We start from the raw sequence: 23,093 nt of genomic DNA, 5'->3' as shown, positions 1-23,093 counted from the left end.
CGCTGACGATCGTCTCATTAGAGATAAAAAAAAAAGAGACTGGTTTCGATCAGTCACAGCAAAAATCTGATATGGATCTTCTCGAATCAATTGATCTCTTTGCTCTAATCTGAGCTTTTGAGCTCTGATTTGCGCTCTCTCTCTCTCTGAGAATTGGTGTCTACAAACATACTCCCTGGCTGGAAAAATACCCACAACCTTCTCAGACTACCAGTTGCATTTGTCTTTATTTCATTAAGGTTTCTCAACCTGCCAGAAGTGTCAGCATTCAGGGCAACAATGATCGTTAAGGAAGGAAGGAGTTGTAATTGATAGTTAGGGTTTGAGTACTTCACGGTTCCCCTTGCTTCTGAAAAGTTTACTGTCTTTAAGTTTTCTCAGGTGGATTTTTCTCTTTGCCTTACTTCCAAATCTCTCTACCCATACCCTGTCTCAACCTTGTTCCGCTAAGTTCTCTGTGAAATCCAGCCCATCAAACACAGCCACCACTACCATCACTGACCCAAACTCCTCTCTGATTATCTTCAAGATCCATCTTCCTCCACTGTTCAGTGGCAAGCAGCAAGCTATATTGTAATGGATTAGGCTTGCAAAGGAAGCCTTAAGCTCATGAGTTGTACTGTTGTACTAAAAAGACATTTTGTAGAGTAATCTTTAGACATCAACGCATATCACAGATTCAAACAAACAGATTGAAAAAATAACAAACAAAGGGAAGGAAATTTTATACAGTTACATCCATTCAATCCCGAATCTCCCTTTCTTGAGTTATAAATTTTATACACATATCTTCCGGTTTTTTCTTTCATTTTCATTGAAGAAGATTCTACTAAATCAGAACCCAATTCACAGAAAGGGAAACAAAATCCCGAATGATCAATCAAAACAACTTAAACCCAATTCAGAACACATTGGTTCATACTTCATAGAGAACACCATGGATCCTCCAAATAGGTCACAAAAGTCAAGAAATTGGAACCAGCTATAGTTGATAATGTTTAACTGAACTTTCGGGGGGAAAATCTAAGTAGAACGGAAAGAACTTACAGGGTTTCAGAATTCAGACCACCGATTCATTTAAGAGGTTTTCAGATTTTCTGTTCCTCTTTGCAGAGAGATTTTTCCGGCCAGGGATGATGGTGGGTATTTTCCAGCAGGGGGCCAAGGTTTAGGTAGAAGATGGGTGAACCATTTAAGGGTGAGGGTGAGGAGCATTATTGTCATTTACAGTGCTAAGGGGTATTTTGATCCATTGACATTCAAAACTTGAAAGTGTAACGGTCAAATGGTCAAAATCTAACAGTGGGTAACTTATAATTTCTCAAAATGGCCAATGTGGGCAGCATGAAAAAACCTCTACATAAAACAATGATAGTGTTGTGTCATATCATTGGAGGGTATGATGTTACTTTGTCTATGATTTGATATTTTGGGGTTTTTTTTTTGAATGTTCTAGTATTCTTCTCATTTTTCAGTTCACTCTGAATTAGCTTATGAATTGGATTGAAGGGCATTTGTCACAACACAAAAAAAAAAAAAAGTAAAGTGGATTTGGCTGGGCCCAATTCTTTCCTTCTTTATCTTTACTTTTATGAAATTCACAGCGCTATAGATTTTTTTTCTTTCTTTTCTTCCAATAAGTAGTTTTGTGTTACAGAGGAACAGGACACAAGAGTGCAAAGAATACTAACAGGGAGGACATTCCCTCCTAGCCAGTGGCCCGAACAGGAAAACGAGCCAAATTACATTCTGCAATAAACATGCACTTCTGCATTTTTCTGAATTAGGTCCTTAAGATCAACAAGGAACTCTCTATATGTTCCTACATCAGCTGATGTTGGTCCAGCTGTAACCCCACTATGTAATCTGTCTGCTTGTTCTGTTCCCTCCAAACAGGTATGAATTCCTTGTCATGGAGCAAGGCTGCCAGCTGTAAGATCCTCTCTAATATAGCTTGCACTTTCCAAGGCCCTTGAATAATCCTCTTGATAATATTAGTTACCAACTTAGAGTCTGAACTAATAGAGATATTCATGAACCTTAGTTACAACTCTGCAGCCCTCTTAGAACAGCGTGCATTTCTGTTGAGATCTCTGACAACTCCTCCCCTTTTCCTGCATAACCTGGAATAGGCCTTCCTGTAGCAAGTCTTGTCATTCTCCCATAGGTTGCAGCTATATTTGATAAGGCTCCATGAAAATGTAATGCAATTATGCATGAAGGTGACCTTAACCATGAAGAAGCGCTATGCGTACTAACCCTCCAACAGATTTGGATGTTCGACTTCTCGATAAAGCTCACTTGGCATATCTTACTCCAGAATTGCAAACAGCAGCACACTGTCTTTACATCCTCCATAATTGTGCCATAGATGATTGAATTGTTAGGTGTCATGTTTTGCATTTGGATTTTGTTTCACAATGATATCTTAATCAGGTCACATATGGAATCTGGAACTATGTTTGTCATGATGATGTCGATTAAGAAATTGGGTCCAGCTAGGACTTGAATTCTTGACCTCACGTGGTCTTTATGCTTTTCTCTCTTTTATGAAATTCATCCCAAATGTAGGTGATAAGGTGTGTTTAAGACTGTTCGTTGGCCATGGAGGATTGTGCAGTGAGTCATGTGCCTTTCAGCTGAAAATCACTTTTAACTACATTATTCTGGAACTAGTGTTGCATAGTTTATCATTTCATACATTGATACCTTTAGCAATTTTTTATCCTTGTCAGTTGAATACTAATAACTACTAATTCACATCTTTTGCACCATAGTTGTCAAAGCGGCAAAGCGATTGGGGTTTAGTCGAGGTGTTTAGGCGACAAAGCGGCTCTTAGGCAGCAATAAAGCGACCAAAGCGGTTGGGTTAATTTTTGTTAATGCAACTACTTTTAAACTACTTTTTAATACAAATACTTTTTATAACAAGCTAAACAAACATTCAACAATCACATTCATAAAAAAATAAAAAATAAAAAAATTAAAGAATCATAATTGCATTTGTTTGCCGCAATAAATTAATGGATTACATTTTTTGTTATTTTGAACAATCCACCATTTAATCACTCGCAAATCTGAAATAAATAACAATATTATTTATTTATAGTTTAGTGAAATTATTTTTAACATGACTTTTTTCTTAAATATACATGAATAATATTTGAATTGGAATCAGAATTGATGTATCCATTTTTTCCTTTTTTTAACCAAACAGTGTCGACATGATAAATTAATAGATATCATTATTCCGATTTCCAAGTCATTGTTTATTTAATGATTCATTGATTATTGATGTTGAGTATGACTCGTGCTTCAACATTCTGTTGCCGACAGGCACTTTGGGCCTCGGAGTTCAATTGTGAATTGGGCCTCGATTCTGAAATGACTCACCTATTTAAATTTATAGACGGCTTTGTAGAATAAATTATGATTAAAAAAAATATATGCACAAATTACAAAATGTAAAAAAAGCGGCTACTTTAGCGTTTAGGCGGCAATAAGGCAGCAAAGTGGTAGTGCCTAGGCAAAAAAGCGGGGGGAAAAGTAGTTGTCAATTAAGTAGTAAAAAATTAAGCGGCTTAAAAACCACTTTGCCGCCGCCTAGGCGGACACTTTGACATCTAATCTGCACAAATTTTTTATCCTAAATTCTTGTTGTGTAGTTGGGTACTGATTTACATTTTGAAGATTTATTGGGAGAGAAAGAGAGATCAAGATGAAAAAGATTCTCTTTGGGTGTTCTGGATTTAGTTTCAGGTTGTGTTTTTACCTTTGGAGACTATTTGAACTTCTTGGTTTTTCAGGTATGTACTGAGGAGAAGATTTAACCGTGGATCATATGGCGAAGTGTGGTTGGCATTTCATTGGAACTGTTCTCAAGGGGATAATGCTATGAATTGGATGCAAAAGAACAAAAGCTTTTCATTCGATAAGCATCATTTGCACCCATACGAGTGGAACACCAGCACATCTACTAATTCATCTAGTTGCTCTTTCCAAATTGATCCTTGTGATGATGTTTTTCTTCATTCTGAAGAGAATAATGGTTAGTAATGAAATAGTCCTATTGTTTTCTTCTCGTTGGTTGACTTTCTTTTGAATTCTTCATGATGCTTTCTTCATGATTTTGATGTGTATTTCTCCCATTGGATGTTTCTTCTACTTTTCTATCTATGTATCTATCTACTATATATATATATATATATATATATATATATATATATATATATATATATATATATATATATATATATATTCAACGTGGTGGAGATATAGTGAAAATAAATTTAAAACAAAATTCAAAACAACAGTTACAACAACAAACTTGTTCCTGGACAAGGAACCAGTGCGGGTTACCCCCTTCACAACTCTTAGAAACCTCCCTAGAAACCTCTCAGAAAATCTGCTAGAAACATACCCAGAGACTTTTGTCAAATGAACCCACAAGATTTCGGAACTAATATAATAAGAGAAACTTTATATTATAGCATAGAAACTAATAAAGATATTCAACAAGTCATAAGAAATTTAGAAAAAATAGATATAATAAGTAATAAAAATCTGTTAAAACACTGGGAAATAGATAGACCCTTGTGTAAATTAGAAATAATGAACCTAGAACATAGAATAGACACAAGATAAGCTAATATACTGTTAAAGATATTGATGAATTTAACACTAGGTTTAGGTGTAGCAGATGTGGCACTAGGTCAAGGCCGTGGAGCTTGTGGTAAGGGAGTTGACTTTTTAACACTTTGGCTCCTCCTCATACTAAAGCTGCCTCCCCTTGCCCTCTCAAAATTTGGATCTCTAGATGACCTTGCGCCCAGGGCCCTCTATGTCCTCCTGATCTCATCGAGTCTATGAGACTCCCTACTCATCCTGAGTACTCTTTCCATCTCTGGCTCTGGGGATGATGCATCATTTGGATCCACATCTTGCTCTCCCACCTCCTTTAGGCATGCTGCGGCCTGCGTGGAACTCATCCATCTTTGCCTCTTCTCTGCCTGTTCTCTTGCCCTCTCACATATTTTTCCATTGCCACTTTAACTTCATAAGGGACATTGGGGCATCCAACGACATTGTGGTCCCCTCGCGCTAAATGGATCTTCAATTGAGTGGCCCCACCTGAGCCAATCTTTTTCAAACAATATTTACACTCTAACTTTTCCTGTCATCCTTCAAAGGCCTACCATGTTGCCAAGCTATGTCTGACGTAGTGTTTCTAATTGAAAAGTTTGTGCTTGATACAAACATACATAATAATCATGGTTAAAACACAAACCCAACACTTTAATCTTAGCATAAAGACCCTAAACACACATTACTTGTAAACTAAGGTATTCACAAAGTTTGGAATTTTTTTCCTAATTAAAACTTCTTCTTTTTTACAAATAAAATATTTTTTATAATAATTATTAAATACAAGAAAATTCAGAAAACATTGTAGAACACTTAAAAAATCAGATTCAATCAATTACATATGTAAATCTACTTTTTTTTTTTTTTGGTCAACGTAAATCTACCTATTAGAGACACCACAACGATTTCAATTCAATCCAACATCATTTGAACAGTGCAAATCCAACAACAACCACTTGTAAATCTACCAACTAGAGACCATGGAAAAAAAATTTCAAAATAATCCAATACCATTTGACCGTGAAAGAAAAGGGAAAAAAAATTAGGGAAACCTAGGTTACCCTACAACATAGCTTGGAACATTGAAATAATCCACCAAGAAGGGACGAAATCAACAAAGGAGTTTGTAAAAGTGCTTGAAATGATCCAAAAACATGCAAAGAAGGTCGAAAAATGGGGGGGGGGGAATTTGATTGGAACATAAACTTTCTGCCTGGTATCGCGCTCAAAACTCTACGCAATGTAGAGTTTCGTGCAACAAAAGGGACGTTATAAAAGTGAACCGGCTGGTTCAGCCGGTTTGGTTCATGTTTCGACCCAACGTCAAAATTTTGACAATTTCAATTGAAACTTTGTACTTTTTTCGGTCCCCTAAAGTTTCATTTCAAGTTCCCAAAGTTGAAATTTTGCAAGTTTTGAGTGAATTTTGTTCAGTGGTCTTGATTGATAGATCCGAAGTATATTTCCTCTTAAGAATGAGAGAATCCTAAGAAAATATTTGAGTTTCCCCATATACCCCCAAAATGCCTCCAGAGCTTAAATCTTTGCCTCACTACTGCCTGTGATAATAATGTCGTCCACACATATTAGTGGTACTGTTTTGTGAGTTCTAGTCTGCTTGATAAACAAGGTATAATTAACATTACTTAGTCTATAACCAATGTACACAAGCTCTGTGAAATCTTTTAAACCATGCTCATGGGATTGCTTCAATCCATATAGGCACGTTTCAGTTTAAATGCCTTTCCATGGTGGTACATCCATATAGACCTCTTGAATCTCCCACAAAGGAAGGCATTCTTCACATCAAGTTGTTGAAGATCCCACCTTGATTCACTGCACATGACAGAACCACTCGTACCGTGTTCATAGTCACCGATATGAGTTTAAGAATTACCCGTACCAGCAAACAAGGCAGATCTCTTTGGTTTAAAAGTGTGAATCATAGTAGTTATGCAGCTTTCCTTTGTATCAACCATGGTATATGCCTGTTCCAAGGAGGGAAAAGGTTCCCCACAAAAGGATGTGTGCAGGTAGCTGATCATATTCTTTATTCAGAAGATTCAGAAAATCATACACATGAAGGTTGTTTCCCACTTTTGAATGACAACAACATTAGTGGCGCACGTCGGAGTGAACCACCCAATGAAATCAAGTTCCTGGTAATATCCTCAAATGGTGTTGTAGCACTGAGAGAGGGTGAGGTCTTTTTGCTGTAATAGATGAAATTCCTCCATATTTCTAAACATAGTGTATCATTGCCAACCTTAGAATATGTATCTTTCGTAACTTTCTTGACTGTAGCAACATTAGGAAGGGGGTAACTTTTGGCAATAACAGGTTCAATGGAATTAAGTAAAAATCCCGTAATAAGGTACTGATCAGTTTCCCATTTTCTTGAGCTGAACTAGGCGTTGTTGGTTTCTCCGTCCTACCATGGAGATGTCTAGTAAGACCATGAGTGTCTACAACAAAAGCAACTAAACGAGACCATCAAAGATAATTTGTGCCTTTGAGTTTAACTGGGTCCATCTGGAATGGGGACAAATCCCAACAGACTGGCTAGAAGAGGCGGTAGTACTAGATAGGCATTGCACTGATCCGAGCAATAACAGATGTTGAAAAATTATAGATCCTTCATACAAGAGGGAATATATAATGAATGGGATAATAAAGGCCCTTACCAGGAGAAAAGTTCTCACTACCAAGTGAACAGGAACATATAGGTAAGGGGTGAGCTCAGAACAGGGTCAAGGGAGGTGGCAGAAGCTACTAGGAGGGCCCAGACAAGTCACTAATGGGATCGCAGTTAGAGGGCGATGCCCTAATAGCCTCGCCAAAGGATCTAGAGAGGCTAGCAAAGGCTGGTAGAGGTCATAGTACCAAGTGCAAGAGAGGTGGAAGGGTGGTGGTGGTGGTGGTTTTGATGGAAGGAGGCTGGTGGCGATGGTTCTTAGGGTTTCTCAGAAACTCTAGGATCTGTGGCTCTAATACCATGTTGAATGGTTTGAGAACTTCTGACTTGTGTTAGAGACATAATCAGCCTTTATTTATAATAAGAGAAGAGTACAGGGAAAAAAAGAAGAAGATAATTCCCGATGTGGGATTATTACAAATAATATCCTAAAAACAGTTATACCCTTTAATCCTCAGAATTACAACATGAAGCTACTTTTAGTTTTTCCACTCATTCATCTCAACATCTTCATTTCTGTTACACTGAGTGTATCTATATGATGTGATGTAGCCTCCATAGGAAGAGGACCAATTGCAACAGGATCCTTAAGGAACAGCGGGGCTGGTTACTGTTTTTAGACCTCGCGGCTAGGGTTTCTAGGGTTTAGGGATGAGATTAGAATTGAGGGAAGTGCTGTTCAGACTTGGCAATGGGGTTCAATGATGTTAATTGACTGAGAATTGAAGCTGAACTTTAGTACTTCAATTTCAGAATCAATTCTAGGGTTTATGGTCTTGGGGAAAAGGAGGGGATTAGAATTTGTATTGAGGGTAGGGTTAGGGCTGCCCCTAAGGTCTAAGGGAAAGGGGGAAGAGGGAAGGCTAATTCCTAGAGGGAATGGGATTTGGGGAAGGGATTAGGTGTCAGGGTTTGTGGAAGGGCTTCAATGTGCTGCAAGCGAGAGAGGGTGATTTAGAGAGATGGAGGGAAGGTAGGAGACAAAAGAGCAGATGGGTGGTTGCTTACTTGTTGTGGCCGCTGATGATTGACAGTTTGTTAAATGATTGTTGAAGAAGAACACCTAACAAAAGGATGCATATGGTTTCCTCCAACTTGGAAACCCTACTCACCCAATTAAACTCTCAGCCATAAATTCGTTTCAATTTCTCAATAATTGATTTGTTTACAAGCCTAGGGCTTGAATTGCCTGAAATAAGGAGAACCTACTAGGACTCAGCATAACAAAAGAGTGCTAATTAAAATAAGCTAACAACTAAAAGGAGTTTCTATTTAAGATAGGACTCCTACTTGGACTGGGACTTTTATCTAAGTAGTCATAAAATGACTTCAAAATGAAAACAGAAGTAGATATGGACTCCCAAAATTACTAATTCAACTAGACCCACTAGGACTGCAAAAGGGAGGGGGAAAATGACCACGTTGCCCCTAGCTGGGTTTGGCCTTCCTGAGGAGCCACAAGGAAAAAGGCTGCTGCCTTAGGTCTTTATTTGGCCTTTCTTGGGATGGTCTTGGTAGGTACATCATGATGTTTCTTAATTGTCCAAAACTCTATACTATACATTATAGCTGATGGTATAACGACCCCTAAAATTTTCCTTTTTATGTTTTAAAGGAATACATCAATCACATTAAACCCCTCATGCTCCACTTCCTTCAGCCTGTTCTAGTTTTCTAAGAAACAACTTCCTCTACCTACTTTATTTATGACTAAGCCTAGATACCTATATAATCATAATGGCGGACTTGTAGGGAGAAAGTAAAGGTTGCTTAGGAAGGGGAAGAGAGACCACACAAGCACACACCCTCAAACTAAACTGGAGCTTCAATTTAATCTAACTCTAATAATGGCTTAGTTATAAGCGAGGTAGGATTTTTCAGTGAAATACTCGGCGATATTTCACCATTTCGGAAGGAGGCTACACAAAATGTTCCTCCGATACGAAATTAGGGCGAAAAGTAAGGTTTGATTGACCGAAACACAAAGTAATGTAAGTTTGATTGAAAATTTGAAATGCATAATTAGAAACAAGTAAGATTGATTTAAATTATATTTGGAAACCAAATTGTAAAGGTAAGGTTGATTGAAAGTATAATTGGAAACAAAGATGTAATTGAAATTTATAATTAAAAATCAAATCATAAGGTGATATTTGTACCTCCTAATATAATTACTATTTATAAAAAAAGAAACTTGACCGAAACCCCTACAAATGTCGCTGAAATTTCGGCTACATTTCAGGGTTTTGCTAGCCAACGAATCCCCGATTCTGAAAAAAAATTGGACATTGGTTATAAGCAAATTTATAGACGAAATGGCAAGACTACTAATAAAACTAGGAAAATGAAAAAACAACTTGCAACTTAATTCTAATTCTAACTTCATTCTACATGGTTAACTTGAACCCAAAATAATAATAATAATCGATTCCAGCCCATGTTCTTCCTAAGTTTGGGCTTCCAAAGTCTAGGCTGGTCTAACTAAGCAAGTGATGCTACAAGTTTCACCACAACATTATCCATCCTAGTATAACCGAAGCTACATAACCGATTTTAAAAGTGGGGAGGTGCGTTCGGGGTCTTCTAGTCTTGTGTGATCGACGTATTCTGTTAAAGCTTAAAGGAAAATTCTATTGGACCATCGTATGACCAGCTATGATGTATGGAGCAGAGTGTTGGGCTGTTAATAAGCATCATATAGATAAACTCAATGTAGTAGAAATGAAGTTTTTAAGATGGATGAGTAGCAAACTAGGAAGTGTAAGATAAGGAATGATCATATTAGAGCTGGTTTGGGAGTAGCTCCAGTAAATGATAAGCTACGAGAGAGTCATTTGATGTGGTGCAACCACATTTAACGGAAGCCTGTAAATGCCTTTCTTGGAGAAGCAATTTAATCTAGATTGAAGAAACTAGAAGAACTAGGGGCCAACCTAAAATAACTTTAAGGGAAGTGGTGATAAAGGATATGCATAGCTTAAGCCTTGTATCTAATATGGTCTCAAACAAAGCTGATTGGAAGGCAAGAGTCCATGTGGCCAACCCCATTTAGTTGGGATAAGGGGGTTTTTATTGTTGTACACACCAGATTTTTTTTATCTTCGTTCTACTTAGCTTAAAACCTTTTGATTTCAAAATTGATCTCTATAACTCTAACTAGGCATTAGTCTATGCTTATGTCTCATCTACAAAAACAATTTCATCAGCAAAAGGCATATACTAAGCAAACTCATCTTGAATGTATTTGGTTAAATCATCGGTGATAAGTCAAATAAACAAGGGCTTAAAGTTGATCCTCGACGTAAGCCAATTGTATTTGAGATTTCACTACCTTGGTCCCTTACCATTTTTGCATTTGTTACTGAACCATGTCCGTATATTTACTTGAAACACTTCTCTTCTATGGTACTTATGAAATTAACTCTATAGGGACTCATTTAGGCTTTTTCCTGGTCAATAAAAACCATATAACAATTAAGGATCCTTCTTACAATCTCTAAACCTTTCCATAAGTTTGCTAATTAGGTAAATACCTTTCCTTGATTATCTCCGTAGCATAAAACCAATTGATTCATCATGATAGTATTCTTGTCTCAAATAAGTTTAAATTATCCTTTTCCGTAATTTCATAGAATGACTTATCAGTTTTATGTATCTATTGTTATTAAAGCTCTGAATTATTTAAATTGTTTTCATGGTTTCTCATAACAGGTGGAGAGAGGAACCAATGTTTACTTAAGTGGGTTACGTGAGAAGTATTTTGGGGAAGTTTTCTTGAATGCCTCAGTATCTCTTAGAGGTTCGTTATCCTCAGAATCCTTCAGTTCACAATCAGAAGAGTCTGAGTCTAGTTTCTATAGCACACTGGAATTTAACAAATCAACTCCACACAATAAAAGATATGGAGTGAATACTGATAATAAATTCCTGGGTAGAGACTCAATACGCAGAGTTGACCATGAAGAAGGTCTCAATCATATTGCCAGGTATGTAGAGTCTTTTGAGTCTCAGTCGAAGGAAATATGGCTTGTATTCCAGAATGAAGGTGTATCTTTGTCAAAGTTGATGTATACAACAGAAGAAGTACAGCAAAGTCCGGCTGAAGAAAGGGGTGAGCAAACTAAAAATTTTCAGGTGCTTCGTCCGTCTATGTGGTGGCATTGGTTGAGGACGACAGAAGCAGGGAAAGAGGAGATGCGCAGCCTTATCTGGCAATTGGTACGTAAAAAGAGTATTCCTATCATTCTGGCCCTGAAATTTTCTCTGCTTTGGCATTTTTAGTTGTTAAGTGTTTCATTTCTATCCTTCTTTTGCCATTAAACAAGATACAGTCTTATTAAGAAAAATTAATAACAAAGAGGCTAAAACCATTGCTAGATATGGCTAGTATTTGATACTTCAATCCACCATGCTGCTGCAGAGAAATTAAACATATTATTGTCATGTTGCCCAATGATTTTCTTTAAACAGCATGAAGTTTTGATGTGTAATGAATTTCCTCAAACAAATAGAGGATTAGTAGCTGAAATTAGTGTTGTCAAAGCATCCGTCTGGGTGGGAAAGCGGTTTTTCAGCCGCTTTGTTTTGAACCGCTTAATTGACGCGTTGTTTTTTTTCCGCTTTTTCACCTTGTGTGCCTTATTTCCGTCTGAACACTAAAGTAGCCTTTTTTTTACATTTTGTACATAATATTTTTTTCGTTTTTTTTTTAAATCAAAATTTATTCTACGAAACCATATATAAATTTAATAGCTTAGTCATTTCGGAATTGAGTCCCAAATTGCAAAGGAACTCCGAGTCTCAAAGTGACATAGGACCTCTACAAGCTCCGGGGGCGCTGCACCCACACCCCTACCTGGGTGGCCTCCCAGGACCCCATGCTCATCGGCAACAGAATGTTAAGCATGAGCCATACTCAACATCGAGAATCAATGAATCATTTAATGGACAATGACTTTGAAATCGGAATAATGAGATCTATTAATTTATCGTGTTTGCTCTGTTAGTACATAGTCATTGTTATGATGCTTGATGAGATGAACTTATGTTTGTGTTCTTTTTTTTTGGATAATTTTTCATAATTATGATTCTTGAATTCTTTCTTTTTTTGATGAATGTGACTATTGAAAATTTTTTTATTTTTTATTTTTATTTTTAACTTATTATACAAAGTAGTTGTATTGAAAAATTTTGACCCAACCGCTTTAGTCACCTTATTGTCACCTATGTGCCACCTAATCGCCTTGGCGGAGCCCCAGTCGCCTTGCCGCCTTGACAACCTTGGCTGAAATTAAATTATTTCCCAAGGATTGAACATTTTTGTTTGGTTTATGGAGGCTATTACTCTACTAGATAATTTAATGATTGCAATCTTTTGGCACTGATAGCTTTATGTAGGGTTGGGGGTGCGGGGGGAGATAACTATTGTTGTAATATTGCACCTAATTTAAATTTCATTCAGCTGTGCACAATTTTATTTTGGTAGTTTTGTTTTAGATTATTTTTTGAACCCTTAGTTGCGGATTCATATAGGTAACTCCTTATTTCTTTTTGTTCAATTGTCCTATATTGGTTTTTGTTTATTTATTCTGTAATTTTATTTTTTATGTTAGATTTTTTTTTTAGGATTTTGGTTATAATTAGATGCCCTCCTTGAATTGGACTAATTACAGTTGGATCCAAAAACCTAGCAGTATTAATGGACTATTAGTTGTTAGCATGGTACAAATTTCGGTCAGAACTGACAGAAGTTTTGCTGAACTCAGTTTCTGGCTGAACTGAGACGACGTATAAGGAAAAAAAGTAACCCATCTTGGTTCAAGCTAATGACATCTTGACAGAGATGGCCCAACTCCGTATCCAACTCGATACCAAGTTGGTCAAAACTGTACTTCTAGACTTTAACTCACCTATCTTGACGAGATCTCACCGCTTTCGCTGTTTCACAGATCATTTCCAGTTTGATTTTTGGTTGAATTTTTCCTCATTTCTTCAACATTTAAGCTCTTGTATGCTATTGGAATGTTGATTGAATGTGGTTTGAAGACCCAAATACGTTGGCCCCACACCATGCCATGGGATGCACATGTTGCACATTTGGAGGAGAGGCTTGGACAGGTGCAATCATATACAGCTTGTGGGACAGATCCACCCAGGAACTCTTCATGGAATTTAAGTTGTTGTTTCAAAGTGAAGGCTTTGGCAATCATTTCTTTTGCTTCTTTAGTTTATGGATCATTTTGTTTTTTATGGGATCTTGGTTGTATTAAAGATTTAAAGTACATCAAAACTCTTTGTATTTGTCATGACTTACTATTTGTCCCTAAATTAGTAGGATATGAATTATATCTTTTGATCTTTTCAATGTTTATTTTGCATAGAAAAGAGCTCATCTGTTATGTTTAAAACCCTTTAAATAGCCTGTGTACCAACAATCACACACACTAAATAGTGTCAAAACCACCTGTTCAAATTTACGAGGAAAATTCCCTGGTTTCACCTAGGTTTCTTGAAATTTTGGCCAGATCTTGGTTTCTGGCTGGCCCAAACAAGTACCTTCTTCCTTCTTTCTACTCTTCTCTTAATTTATTTTGCAGCCCCAAAATGGAGCTTGGGCCCTCTCTAGTGGAAGCAATCATCTCCTCCCTTACCAAGTACAAATCTTTGAACCTTAATCACCTTGCTTTGCATATGACTTCATGGTCTTCTACAAAGCTGATGCTTCCTCCATTTCTAGTATTTTATCTTTTATCGATTCCTTTGGTCCCTCTTGGAACTTCCCATTAACCTCCTTTAATCCAAACTCTTCCTATCAAGGGCTGATCCAAATTTAATTGGAAATCCCCTCCCTCCCTTGGACCACTCGAGTGAGCCCCGGGTTGTAGATCCTCCCCTTATTTATGCCCGAGCTTCACATGCCTACATTCGTGGTATAAATGGCTGCTGTGTCTGTCATTCTAGCACCTTCCCCACCCTCTCCATGTCTGACAATATTCTGAACTGGAATTTTAGGGGGCTCAATTCCCTAGCTAAGCAGGTGGATGTCAAAGCTGTCCTCCATTCTTCCAAGGCCTCTCTTTGTCCCTTGCTTGAAATCCACGTTCAGCAGGATAATGTCTGCTTTATGCTTCCGTGATTGCCCCCCACTTGGTCCCTCCTCACCAATTATGACTGCTTCCCAAGTCCTTCATGTTCTTTGATGTCCTCTCACCCCCTTTTTCTTCAAACTGTCTAGGAGGCCTTGAATAAGCCAGTGCACTGTCACTCCCTCCCCCTTGTTGCTTTTGCCAGAAACTTTGCAATTCCTCATTTTCCCTTGAGGCTTGGAATCCTTTTCCTTTGTCAAATGATCTAATGTCCTTGTTTTTGGTTTTGGATTTATTTCTCTGTTTTTGCCATTTGTTTGTTCATCAAGCTTTTGTACAAATACAAAGACAACATCTCTGTTGTTTCTCCTTTGCATCAGTCTACTTTTGTATCTTGAAGTAATTTCTTTTGTCAGCAATTGAGGGTGGAGGGAACACATGCCTACATGTCTAATTGCTTTTTCTGCGGGCTTACTAGTCTGCCTTTTATAATATTCTGTTGTATTTCATTTTTATTTTTTCCCTGTCTGAAGCTAATTCTGTAATGTTTCATTTATCTCAGTTGATGGCACTTAAATCCTGTCATGATCGCAACATCACCCACAGAGATATAAAACCTGGTAATGACATTCTCATTTACCTAAAGGGCTTTTCAGCCATATAAAGAATTTTCTGGGGATGCTACATTGATAATTTTATTCTTGGTCCCACAGTGCCTTTGTTTGAGATACATACTATTTCATGGACTGACGGTTCTTGTCATTGATCATAATACAAAACCTCCCAGCAGGTGTAAAAATTCTTGGAAGTTGATGCATGAGCTGCTTAGGAGGAGTAATTTAGATAAGGCAGCGTTAAACGGATAATTGGATATATTGACCCATTGTGATTCAAGATTGGCAACCAGTTTATCATCTTTGTCCACTGACATCCAGGAACAATTTTTTATTTTTGTGAGGCATTGGGATTCCCTAGTTGCCTTTTACATAATAATGACTTCCTTTCTAACTTAAAATTGTATACTACTGTCATTTGCTTCTCTTCAGGGGTTCTAGGTTGTGTTTTTATAGTTAGGAATGCTATTGGTTGTTAGCAATTGTATTTAAGTTAATATACTTGTTCTTGCTTTGGTTCTAAAGGTGGCTTGGCATTCTTCTCTTATCTCTACTCTCTGGATGTCAAACTTAATGACATTCTCCCAATCAAATTTATATACTTCTTGTGTTTAGTGTTTACTTCATACGTTTAAATAGGCTTTTCTCTTTACCACCACTTTTCATTCTGCTTTTTCTTGCTGGACTTTGCATCAACTTCCCTTACCCCTTGTATCTTTTAATAAAGCATCTACATCTTTCAAGTTTCAACTCCAGAAATGATTCTCATTGAGACTTCACTTTTTTTTGTTTGCATATGATATATGTGTACTGTTGAAGGAAATAGATTACATCATTATATTATTCTTTCAGAAGCAAAAATTTAGCATGCAAGGTGTTTGCTAACTAGATGAGTTTCTCACCTCTTATATATAAGAGAACATGGTGATATGCTTCAAAGATGAAGATTCTGGAAGATGCTTGAAAGAAATCCCAAATGGAGACCAGCACCATCACATTAGAATGTACACCCTTGCTGTAATTTTGAACTTTCTCTTCACCCTTTTTTTTCCTAGTCCTTACTTTCAATTTTCTTTTGGACTCAAATCTTGATATCTTAATGGTTGAATTCTTTTACAATCCTTTGCTAGTGAACTAAAAGGTGTCATATGTGAAGCATCTTCCATTATTGTTATTGTCATTGCTATTATTATTATTATTATTATTTTTGTTTGCTTAGGCATTTATGTTTTAATTTTTGTTGTACACTATCCATAGATCTGTCTCTGCTCGTGGCACCAAGGTTTGCCTGGGAATTGATTTTTTCCCCCATTATGTACTCAACCAACTATTAGTTTCAGTTCATATCACTAATTGATTATTGAATTAGGTAAATTTCCAAAATTCATATACTTAAGAATGGGGATTTCTGGAAATCGTGCATGACTTAATTTGTTAGTTGAAGGAGTATGGACCTTACTCTTGAACCTTGCTTATAAAACTCTCGTGTACTGTCTTTGTCATTTGATATAACTTTCATTGGAATCTAAATATTTTTAATTGTGGATGTTGAGAAGAACACTTCAAAATATTATGGATGCCCAGGGAGAAGAATTCACATTTTATAAATTCCGAAGAAAGTTATATTGAATGACAAGGAAGGTACACTAGAGCTTCATAAGCTCAGGAGTATGGCATATGTGCCTGGGCTTACAAATTAAGTCAAGCAGTATCCACTGTTTTGAAATCCCCATCCACCAAGTAAATGAATTTTGTTTTTCAGGATAAGCATGAATAGAAGGCAAAGAAGTATAATACTAAAGCTTCATGTGACATGAAAAATTATTCAGAAAAAGGATACAAAGCAAGGAAAAATTGGCCTCACAAAAAGCATATAATGCCTCCTAAAATTACCCAGTGGATATGATACTTGATACTGATATAATTTAAACCCGGAATTAGGATTTTAATGACAAGAACTCAGTTCTATCCCAACTTAATGAGGTCAGCTACATGGTGTTTCTTGAAATAATCCTTCAACTTGATTTAGCTTTCAGCTCCTTGACCTTTAATGACACATAAGAGTTAAGACAATGTCCCTATACATGGAAGACCATATTCAATAGTTCTCCATTCAATATACATGCCTTGTCCTTATTCAATTAATTCAGCAGCTTCGGTTGCATCAAATACTTACCACATTAGCACACATGCTAATACACCCAAAAAATTACACAACGTTTTTCATGTTTGAAACACAAAATATAAATGAAATCTTTTGTCTGCCACATGCATTTCCACCAAGATACTGACAGGGTATTTTCACTGTCTGAATTTGGGCTTACTTGCCTGTACCATCTGGGTTAAACCTGATACTGGATAGGTCTGTTGGGTTAATTTGGGTTGCTTTTTTATTCTTTTGTTACTATTTTCCTAGACAAGGTGTTGATTGCATTTTACTGGTAAACCCATGCTTGTTTTCTGGGCTGACAGTAGAAATGCTGTAGGCGCTAGTAATTATTACCTTGTAAGTTGTCTAGTCTAGATCTCTATGCATTTAAAAAAGTTGGGATATGAAGTTTTATTCATTAAGCATGAGGCTGTTATATCGCCGTGCTACTTAATCACCTTATAAAAGTAATTTCCTTATTGTTAAAAGTGATGATTGTAGTATTGTGTGCTGATGGAACATAGATTTGAGCTGATTAATTTTAAGGTGTTCCCCCCCCCCCCCCCCCAATTCATAGGCGCATTATTGACTTTGGTAGTGCAATTGATGAGTTCACCATGAAGCGTTTATATGGATCAAATGGACCCTCCAGGTATGGGTTATTGATCCTATTGTTACTGTTTTTCAGTCAATGATGTGCTATTGTTTTTCATGTAGAGTAACAATTTTTCCAAAATAAATTTAGACTACAAAATCATAGACCCTTGTAGTCTAAATTAGGGTCTATGATGTATAACCAACAAAGATGTATGGTGCAGAGTGTTTTTGGTTAAGAAGCATCAAATAGATCTACACAATTAGCAAAAATGAGTAGACTATGATAGATGAGTAGCAAAACTAAGAAGAGGATAATTTAAGGAATGGTCATCTTAGAGCTGGTTTAGGAGTAGCGCCGATAAATGATAAGCTACGAGAAAGTCGTTTGAGGTGGCATAGCCATGTTCATTGAAGACCTTTTAAGTTACCTTGTACTGAGGAGTGATTTAATCAAGATTGAAGGAACAAAAAGAGTTGGGGCGGACCTAAAATAACCTTAGGAGAAGTGGTGAGAAAGGGTATGCAGGCCTTGTATCTAGTATGACCTCAAGTAGAGCTGATTAGAAGGCAAGGATCCATTTAGTCAACCCATTTAGTTGGGAAAAGGCTTGTAGCTGCTGCTGCTGCTGCTGTTGTTGTTGTTCAAGGCAATCCAATTATTGCCTTCGCAAGGAAAGGTGAGGAGGCTTTGGTTTTGGCAATGGAAGTACTATGTAGAGAGGGGGAGGCAGCTGTTGGATGTGTCAATCCATTCAGATTCCAAATACGTAGTTGATAGACTAAGACACAATTGCCAAGACCATGTTATAAAACTCGGGAAAATCTCCCAAATTTTGAGTATTTCAAGGTTAGCAAAATGAAACACATGCGAAACAAAAAAGTATGATGTTTCAACCGGTATCTCTTGAGATCTTGATATTTCAACCTTGTTTCAAAATTTCAACAATTTGAATTGCCTAAATGAAAGGAAAAGAGTAACTTTGAAACAATATTTCATGTAAACCAGATCCAAGACCACCCAAAGAGGACCTTGGGGGTTTACCACTGCCCTACAGCCCTACCAGAAACCCAGGCAATTTCATCCAAGTATAGGGGTATTTTGGTAATTTTTCTATTTTCAGTTGAGTCTACTTATGGTTTTGTTGGGTCTAGTATGTTTGTAGGATCCTAGATCTACTTTTGTTTTTCAATTTGAACCCATGTTGGTTAACTTATTAAAGAGTCCTTATTAGGGAAGGATTCTTGAGTTGTGAAGAAGCCCTCTAGCTTTGTCCTACTTCTTGCAAGGATCCCATATCTACTCTGAGAGATCAATTTGTACTCTTCTAGAGTGAGATAATGAAGGTTTCTTGTGTAAGCGATGGGAACCAAGATCTAGGATTTGACTGATTTGGGGAATATGCTAGATTTAGGCTCCCTCCAAGATCCTCTTCAATAGAATCAGCAGTCTTCTAGGGCTTTAATTACTTTATATATAGGTCATTTGCAACAAAGGATAGGTGGTAGGGTTAGTTTAGGGCTGGATTAGGTCTCGGCCAGGCTAAGGAGCCTTAGGGTTTTCTGTTTAAGGGTTGAAACCTTGCTGTAATTATGGTTTCAGATCTGAAATTGTGGTTATGGGTTTAAAGGAATGTAGGACTGAAAGGAAGGTTACTAGGGTTCGGCTAGGTTAGGAGTAGGTTGTTGTTGCTAGTTTATAATTTCACATTCAGTTTTAAAGGGTTTGGGTTTAGTTTGAGATCGCCTATTTGGTTTTGGATTGTGGGTGAGGGTTTAGGCCTAGAGGTTTAAGATGAACTGCTGAATTTTACTGAAGAAGATGAAATGCAGGAAATTTAGAACTACTAGTTTTTAGGTCTTTTAATAGAAAGTAAGAGTTGGGATGGGGTGAGGGCGAGGTGCAATCCCACTAGGGGGGAGGGGGTGTAAAGGGGTGGGTATTAGGGAGTTAAGAGGGGTTGTGTGAAGCAGCTGCTGCTGCTGAGAATTGGGGGAGGGTTGCGTGGGCTTAAGAGGTAGAGGAATGGCTGGTTTTTACATCCTGGATATATATCACATCTCAGTCTAAGAGAGATCCAATTTGGATTCTAATAGTAGTTATCGAATCCTAACAAGAAACAAACTGAAACTAAGGGATTCCTTCACAACTTAGGAATCACACCTAGAGGACTCTTCAATAACTCACAAAATAATGTCTCAAAGCAAAAACAAAAGTAGAGATAGGATCCTAATAACAAGCTGGACCAACATATATTAATTTCATATCCATCCAACAACATTATGGCATGCATTTTCAAAAAGAACAGTTTAGAGAACAATAGTTACCTCTCAGACGAAAAACTCCACAAAACACCCAGATCTGTGTGAAATCTTGTTTGATCATCGCGAATAATGTTATACCCGTCAACAATGAAGTGAGAACTAAGGTTTTATGCCAAAGATCGGACGAAAATATGGCAAAAATGCCAATAACTAGGAGAGAGAAGCTATGGGGGAGGTTTGGAGAGGAGAGAGAAAATCAGGATAAATAATGAGTTAATTCGCCCAAAAATCGGTGATCTTTCATATTTATTGCAAAAAATATCGCTATTTTCAGCAATAAACAGCGATATATCGTCAGTTCAGCTATAAAATGGCGAGATATCGCCTAGAAATTGGCAAAATCTCGCCGGTTCGACTTTTGGTCAGGGTTTCGATTTGCCCTGAACTGAAATTCGGCGAAATTGCGCACCCTGCAACTAATGTAAGAGCGAAAATACCCTAGAATACCCCTACCAATACAATGTTGAAAAGGCTACTAGCCTCCAGAGAGACCATTTGGACCGAAGCCCTCTTTAATAATTATCTACATCTTGGATGATTGATTGATACAACTTGATGATTGAAGTCCAATAGAAAGTCTCACAGCCGAAGAAAGGAATGGGGTTGGATAGGATAAGATAAAAAGAATTCTGATATCCAGGAGTCGGATTTAGAAGTAAAAGGTTGCAACTTAAAAACAAACTTGGTTGCATAAACTATGTCGGATAACTGCTTGAATACAGTTTCAGGGTAGTCCAATTTTTTATTTTATTTTTTATTTTAATTGGGAGGGGCAAATTTTTGCTTACTTCAATATTCAGTTCTAGTTTTGTCTCCTTTTCGTAGTTATGCTTGATAGTTTGATTTGCTTGTCTTCCTTGCAAAATTTGACTTCTGACTATCTGTTCCAGTCATTTGCTTATATTAACTGAAGGGTTTCTTTTGTTTTCCTGTTTTTGTGGTCTTCCAGTTCTGAGCAGACTTATGAGTATACTCCGCCAGAAGCTCTTTTGAATGCCAGTTGGTTTCAAGGACCCACTACCCTAACTATGAAGTATGTGAGGTTCTTTTACTTTTACTGGTGGAAGTTTGTGCACTCTGGGGTCTTGTTGTAGCTTGCAGGATTTTAAAATCTATTTTCTCAGCAACTTGTATATATATGCATCAACTTATGCACCAATATTATCAGTTTGCACACAAGAGAATGGGATTGAGGTTATATTTGTTCAAGGAACATATGATTAGGGGTTTACTTATTCTAGAATGTCTTGTTTCATCTTTGTTGTTGGTGGATTCTTGAATCCAGGTCTTTCGGGTATGCCAAGATGTGTTTTATATTTTATCTTGATTAATATATCCCTTTTCTAATCTTTAGCAAACCAAAAGTCATCTTATGTCCTCATGTACATTGCATTAAATGTAAGCATTTAGTCCTCCCCCAGCCACCACCCCCAAGGGAAAAAAAAGATTGTAACAGCACTTGTTTCATTGGACAGATACGATATGTGGAGTGTGGGCGTCGTGATTTTGGAATTAATTCTAGGATCACCCCAAGTTTTTCAAATAAGTGCTCGGACTCGTGCTCTTCTAGATCAGCAACTTGAAGGTTGGAATGAAGGCATGAAAGAGCTCGCAAGCAAGTAAGTCCCACCTCCTACAAATTTGAGTTAAATAATAATAGTAAAAAAAATAATAATAATAGAAAAAATAGAAAACCTTCATAAGTACCAAACAGAAAAAACCAGGCCAGCGCACATCAGATCCATAAGCCTGGCCAAAATTCTCTATAGTGAACTATATGTGGGGCTAAAACTGTAGACCAAGGGCATATGATTTTGTTAGTTTGAGTCTGTAGTTGTGGCTCTACTGGTGTTCTAACTAAATAGAGTCTGAACTTTGTCATAGATCACAATATATGACGTTAGCCCTTCTAAGTATCTGGTTTTTCTTTTTCTTCAGAGGCAGCAGTTCTGAAATTGAATAAGAACAGAACTTCAGTTAATGCTTCTGTTCTATATTTACCTTGATTTGAAAATAGTGAAATCCATTTTTACTTAGATCTGTAAAATTGTGTTTTGGTTATTTGATACTTCTCTTTCAATGCTAAAGCCAAGTGTTCCTCTTGATTAAAATATGTACCTGAGTAGTTGCTTCCGAGAAAAGTTTTTTGTAGTGGAAGATTCTAATCTTGATTTTTATGGTACCAGATTGAGATCCTTTATGGAAATGTGCATCTTGATTCCCGGGAGTTCTACAAAACGTAATAATGGCATGAATACAAAGAATGGGGTATGGCTACATCTTTTTCCATTTCTATTATTGTTTGTTTGTTGGCTTCCTGGTTTCTGCCTATGTAATTTCAAGACATGTAGATCTGGTTGGTCTCTTGTGGCAGTTTTGAGAGATTTTCGTTTTTGGTTAACCTGTAGCAACCATATATTAAATCAAGGAGACTGAACATCCTTGAATGAACATTAGCACACTCACTGTAAACATACTATAGGGGAGCCTCTACAGTCGACGCATTTTCACTAACACTCTCCCTCTGAAGCGGTGGTGCCTAGGCAACCAAGAGCTTACGTCAACTACAGCCCCTGGATGCCAAGAGTGCTGCTTAGAAAACTAAAGAGGTCTAGTTTTTTGAGTTCTAGTATACTTGGCATGCTGAACACAGCCAGAGACCTTGAAAGGAAATATATAGGATGAGAAACCACATAAAGGTCATCCAGGGAATGAGAGCCAAGGACCTAGATAAGCATCCTATTTATTAGGTAAGTCATAATGAGGAAAGCATCCCCTCATTATTGAGGGGGGAGATGGGGAGAAGACGTAAGGCTGCGTTTGTTTGCAAAAGTGGGGTGGGAAAAAAAAACATGTGGGTCCCATGTGTAGTGGGGTGAGGGAGAAGAAAAGGAAAGGAAAGGGTTTTGTGGAAAAGTGATAGTGGTGGGTCCCACTTTTACTTTTCCCAACTTTCCCACAAAGTCCCACCAAATATGTGGGGTTTT

At 37.3% G+C, this 23,093-nt stretch overlaps 1 protein-coding gene across 1 annotated transcript in view; it reads left to right on the top strand.

Annotated features, from left to right (window-relative positions):
- The window catches only part of LOC149028486 (uncharacterized), a 68,076-nt gene that overhangs the window by 37,941 nt on the left and 7,042 nt on the right, over positions 1-23,093 (top strand). Inside the window, exons 10-18 of the mRNA XM_089137067.1 lie at positions 3,807-3,986; positions 4,027-4,048; positions 11,051-11,557; positions 14,987-15,044; positions 15,955-16,042; positions 17,765-17,839; positions 21,056-21,139; positions 21,582-21,725; positions 22,293-22,374. Coding sequence (XP_088993193.1) covers positions 3,807-3,986; positions 4,027-4,048; positions 11,051-11,557; positions 14,987-15,044; positions 15,955-16,042; positions 17,765-17,839; positions 21,056-21,139; positions 21,582-21,725; positions 22,293-22,374 — 1,240 coding nt within the window. The remainder of the gene's footprint in view (positions 1-3,806; positions 3,987-4,026; positions 4,049-11,050; positions 11,558-14,986; positions 15,045-15,954; positions 16,043-17,764; positions 17,840-21,055; positions 21,140-21,581; positions 21,726-22,292; positions 22,375-23,093) is intronic.

Source organism: Hakea prostrata, chromosome 1 (genome assembly GCF_041222555.1).
Source record: "Hakea prostrata isolate BN-2017 chromosome 1, UWA_Hpros_2, whole genome shotgun sequence".
Classification (NCBI taxonomy): Eukaryota; Viridiplantae; Streptophyta; class Magnoliopsida; order Proteales; family Proteaceae; genus Hakea; species Hakea prostrata.
Note: the sequence above shows the minus strand (reverse complement) of the source record. Positions and strands in the feature narration are given on the sequence as shown.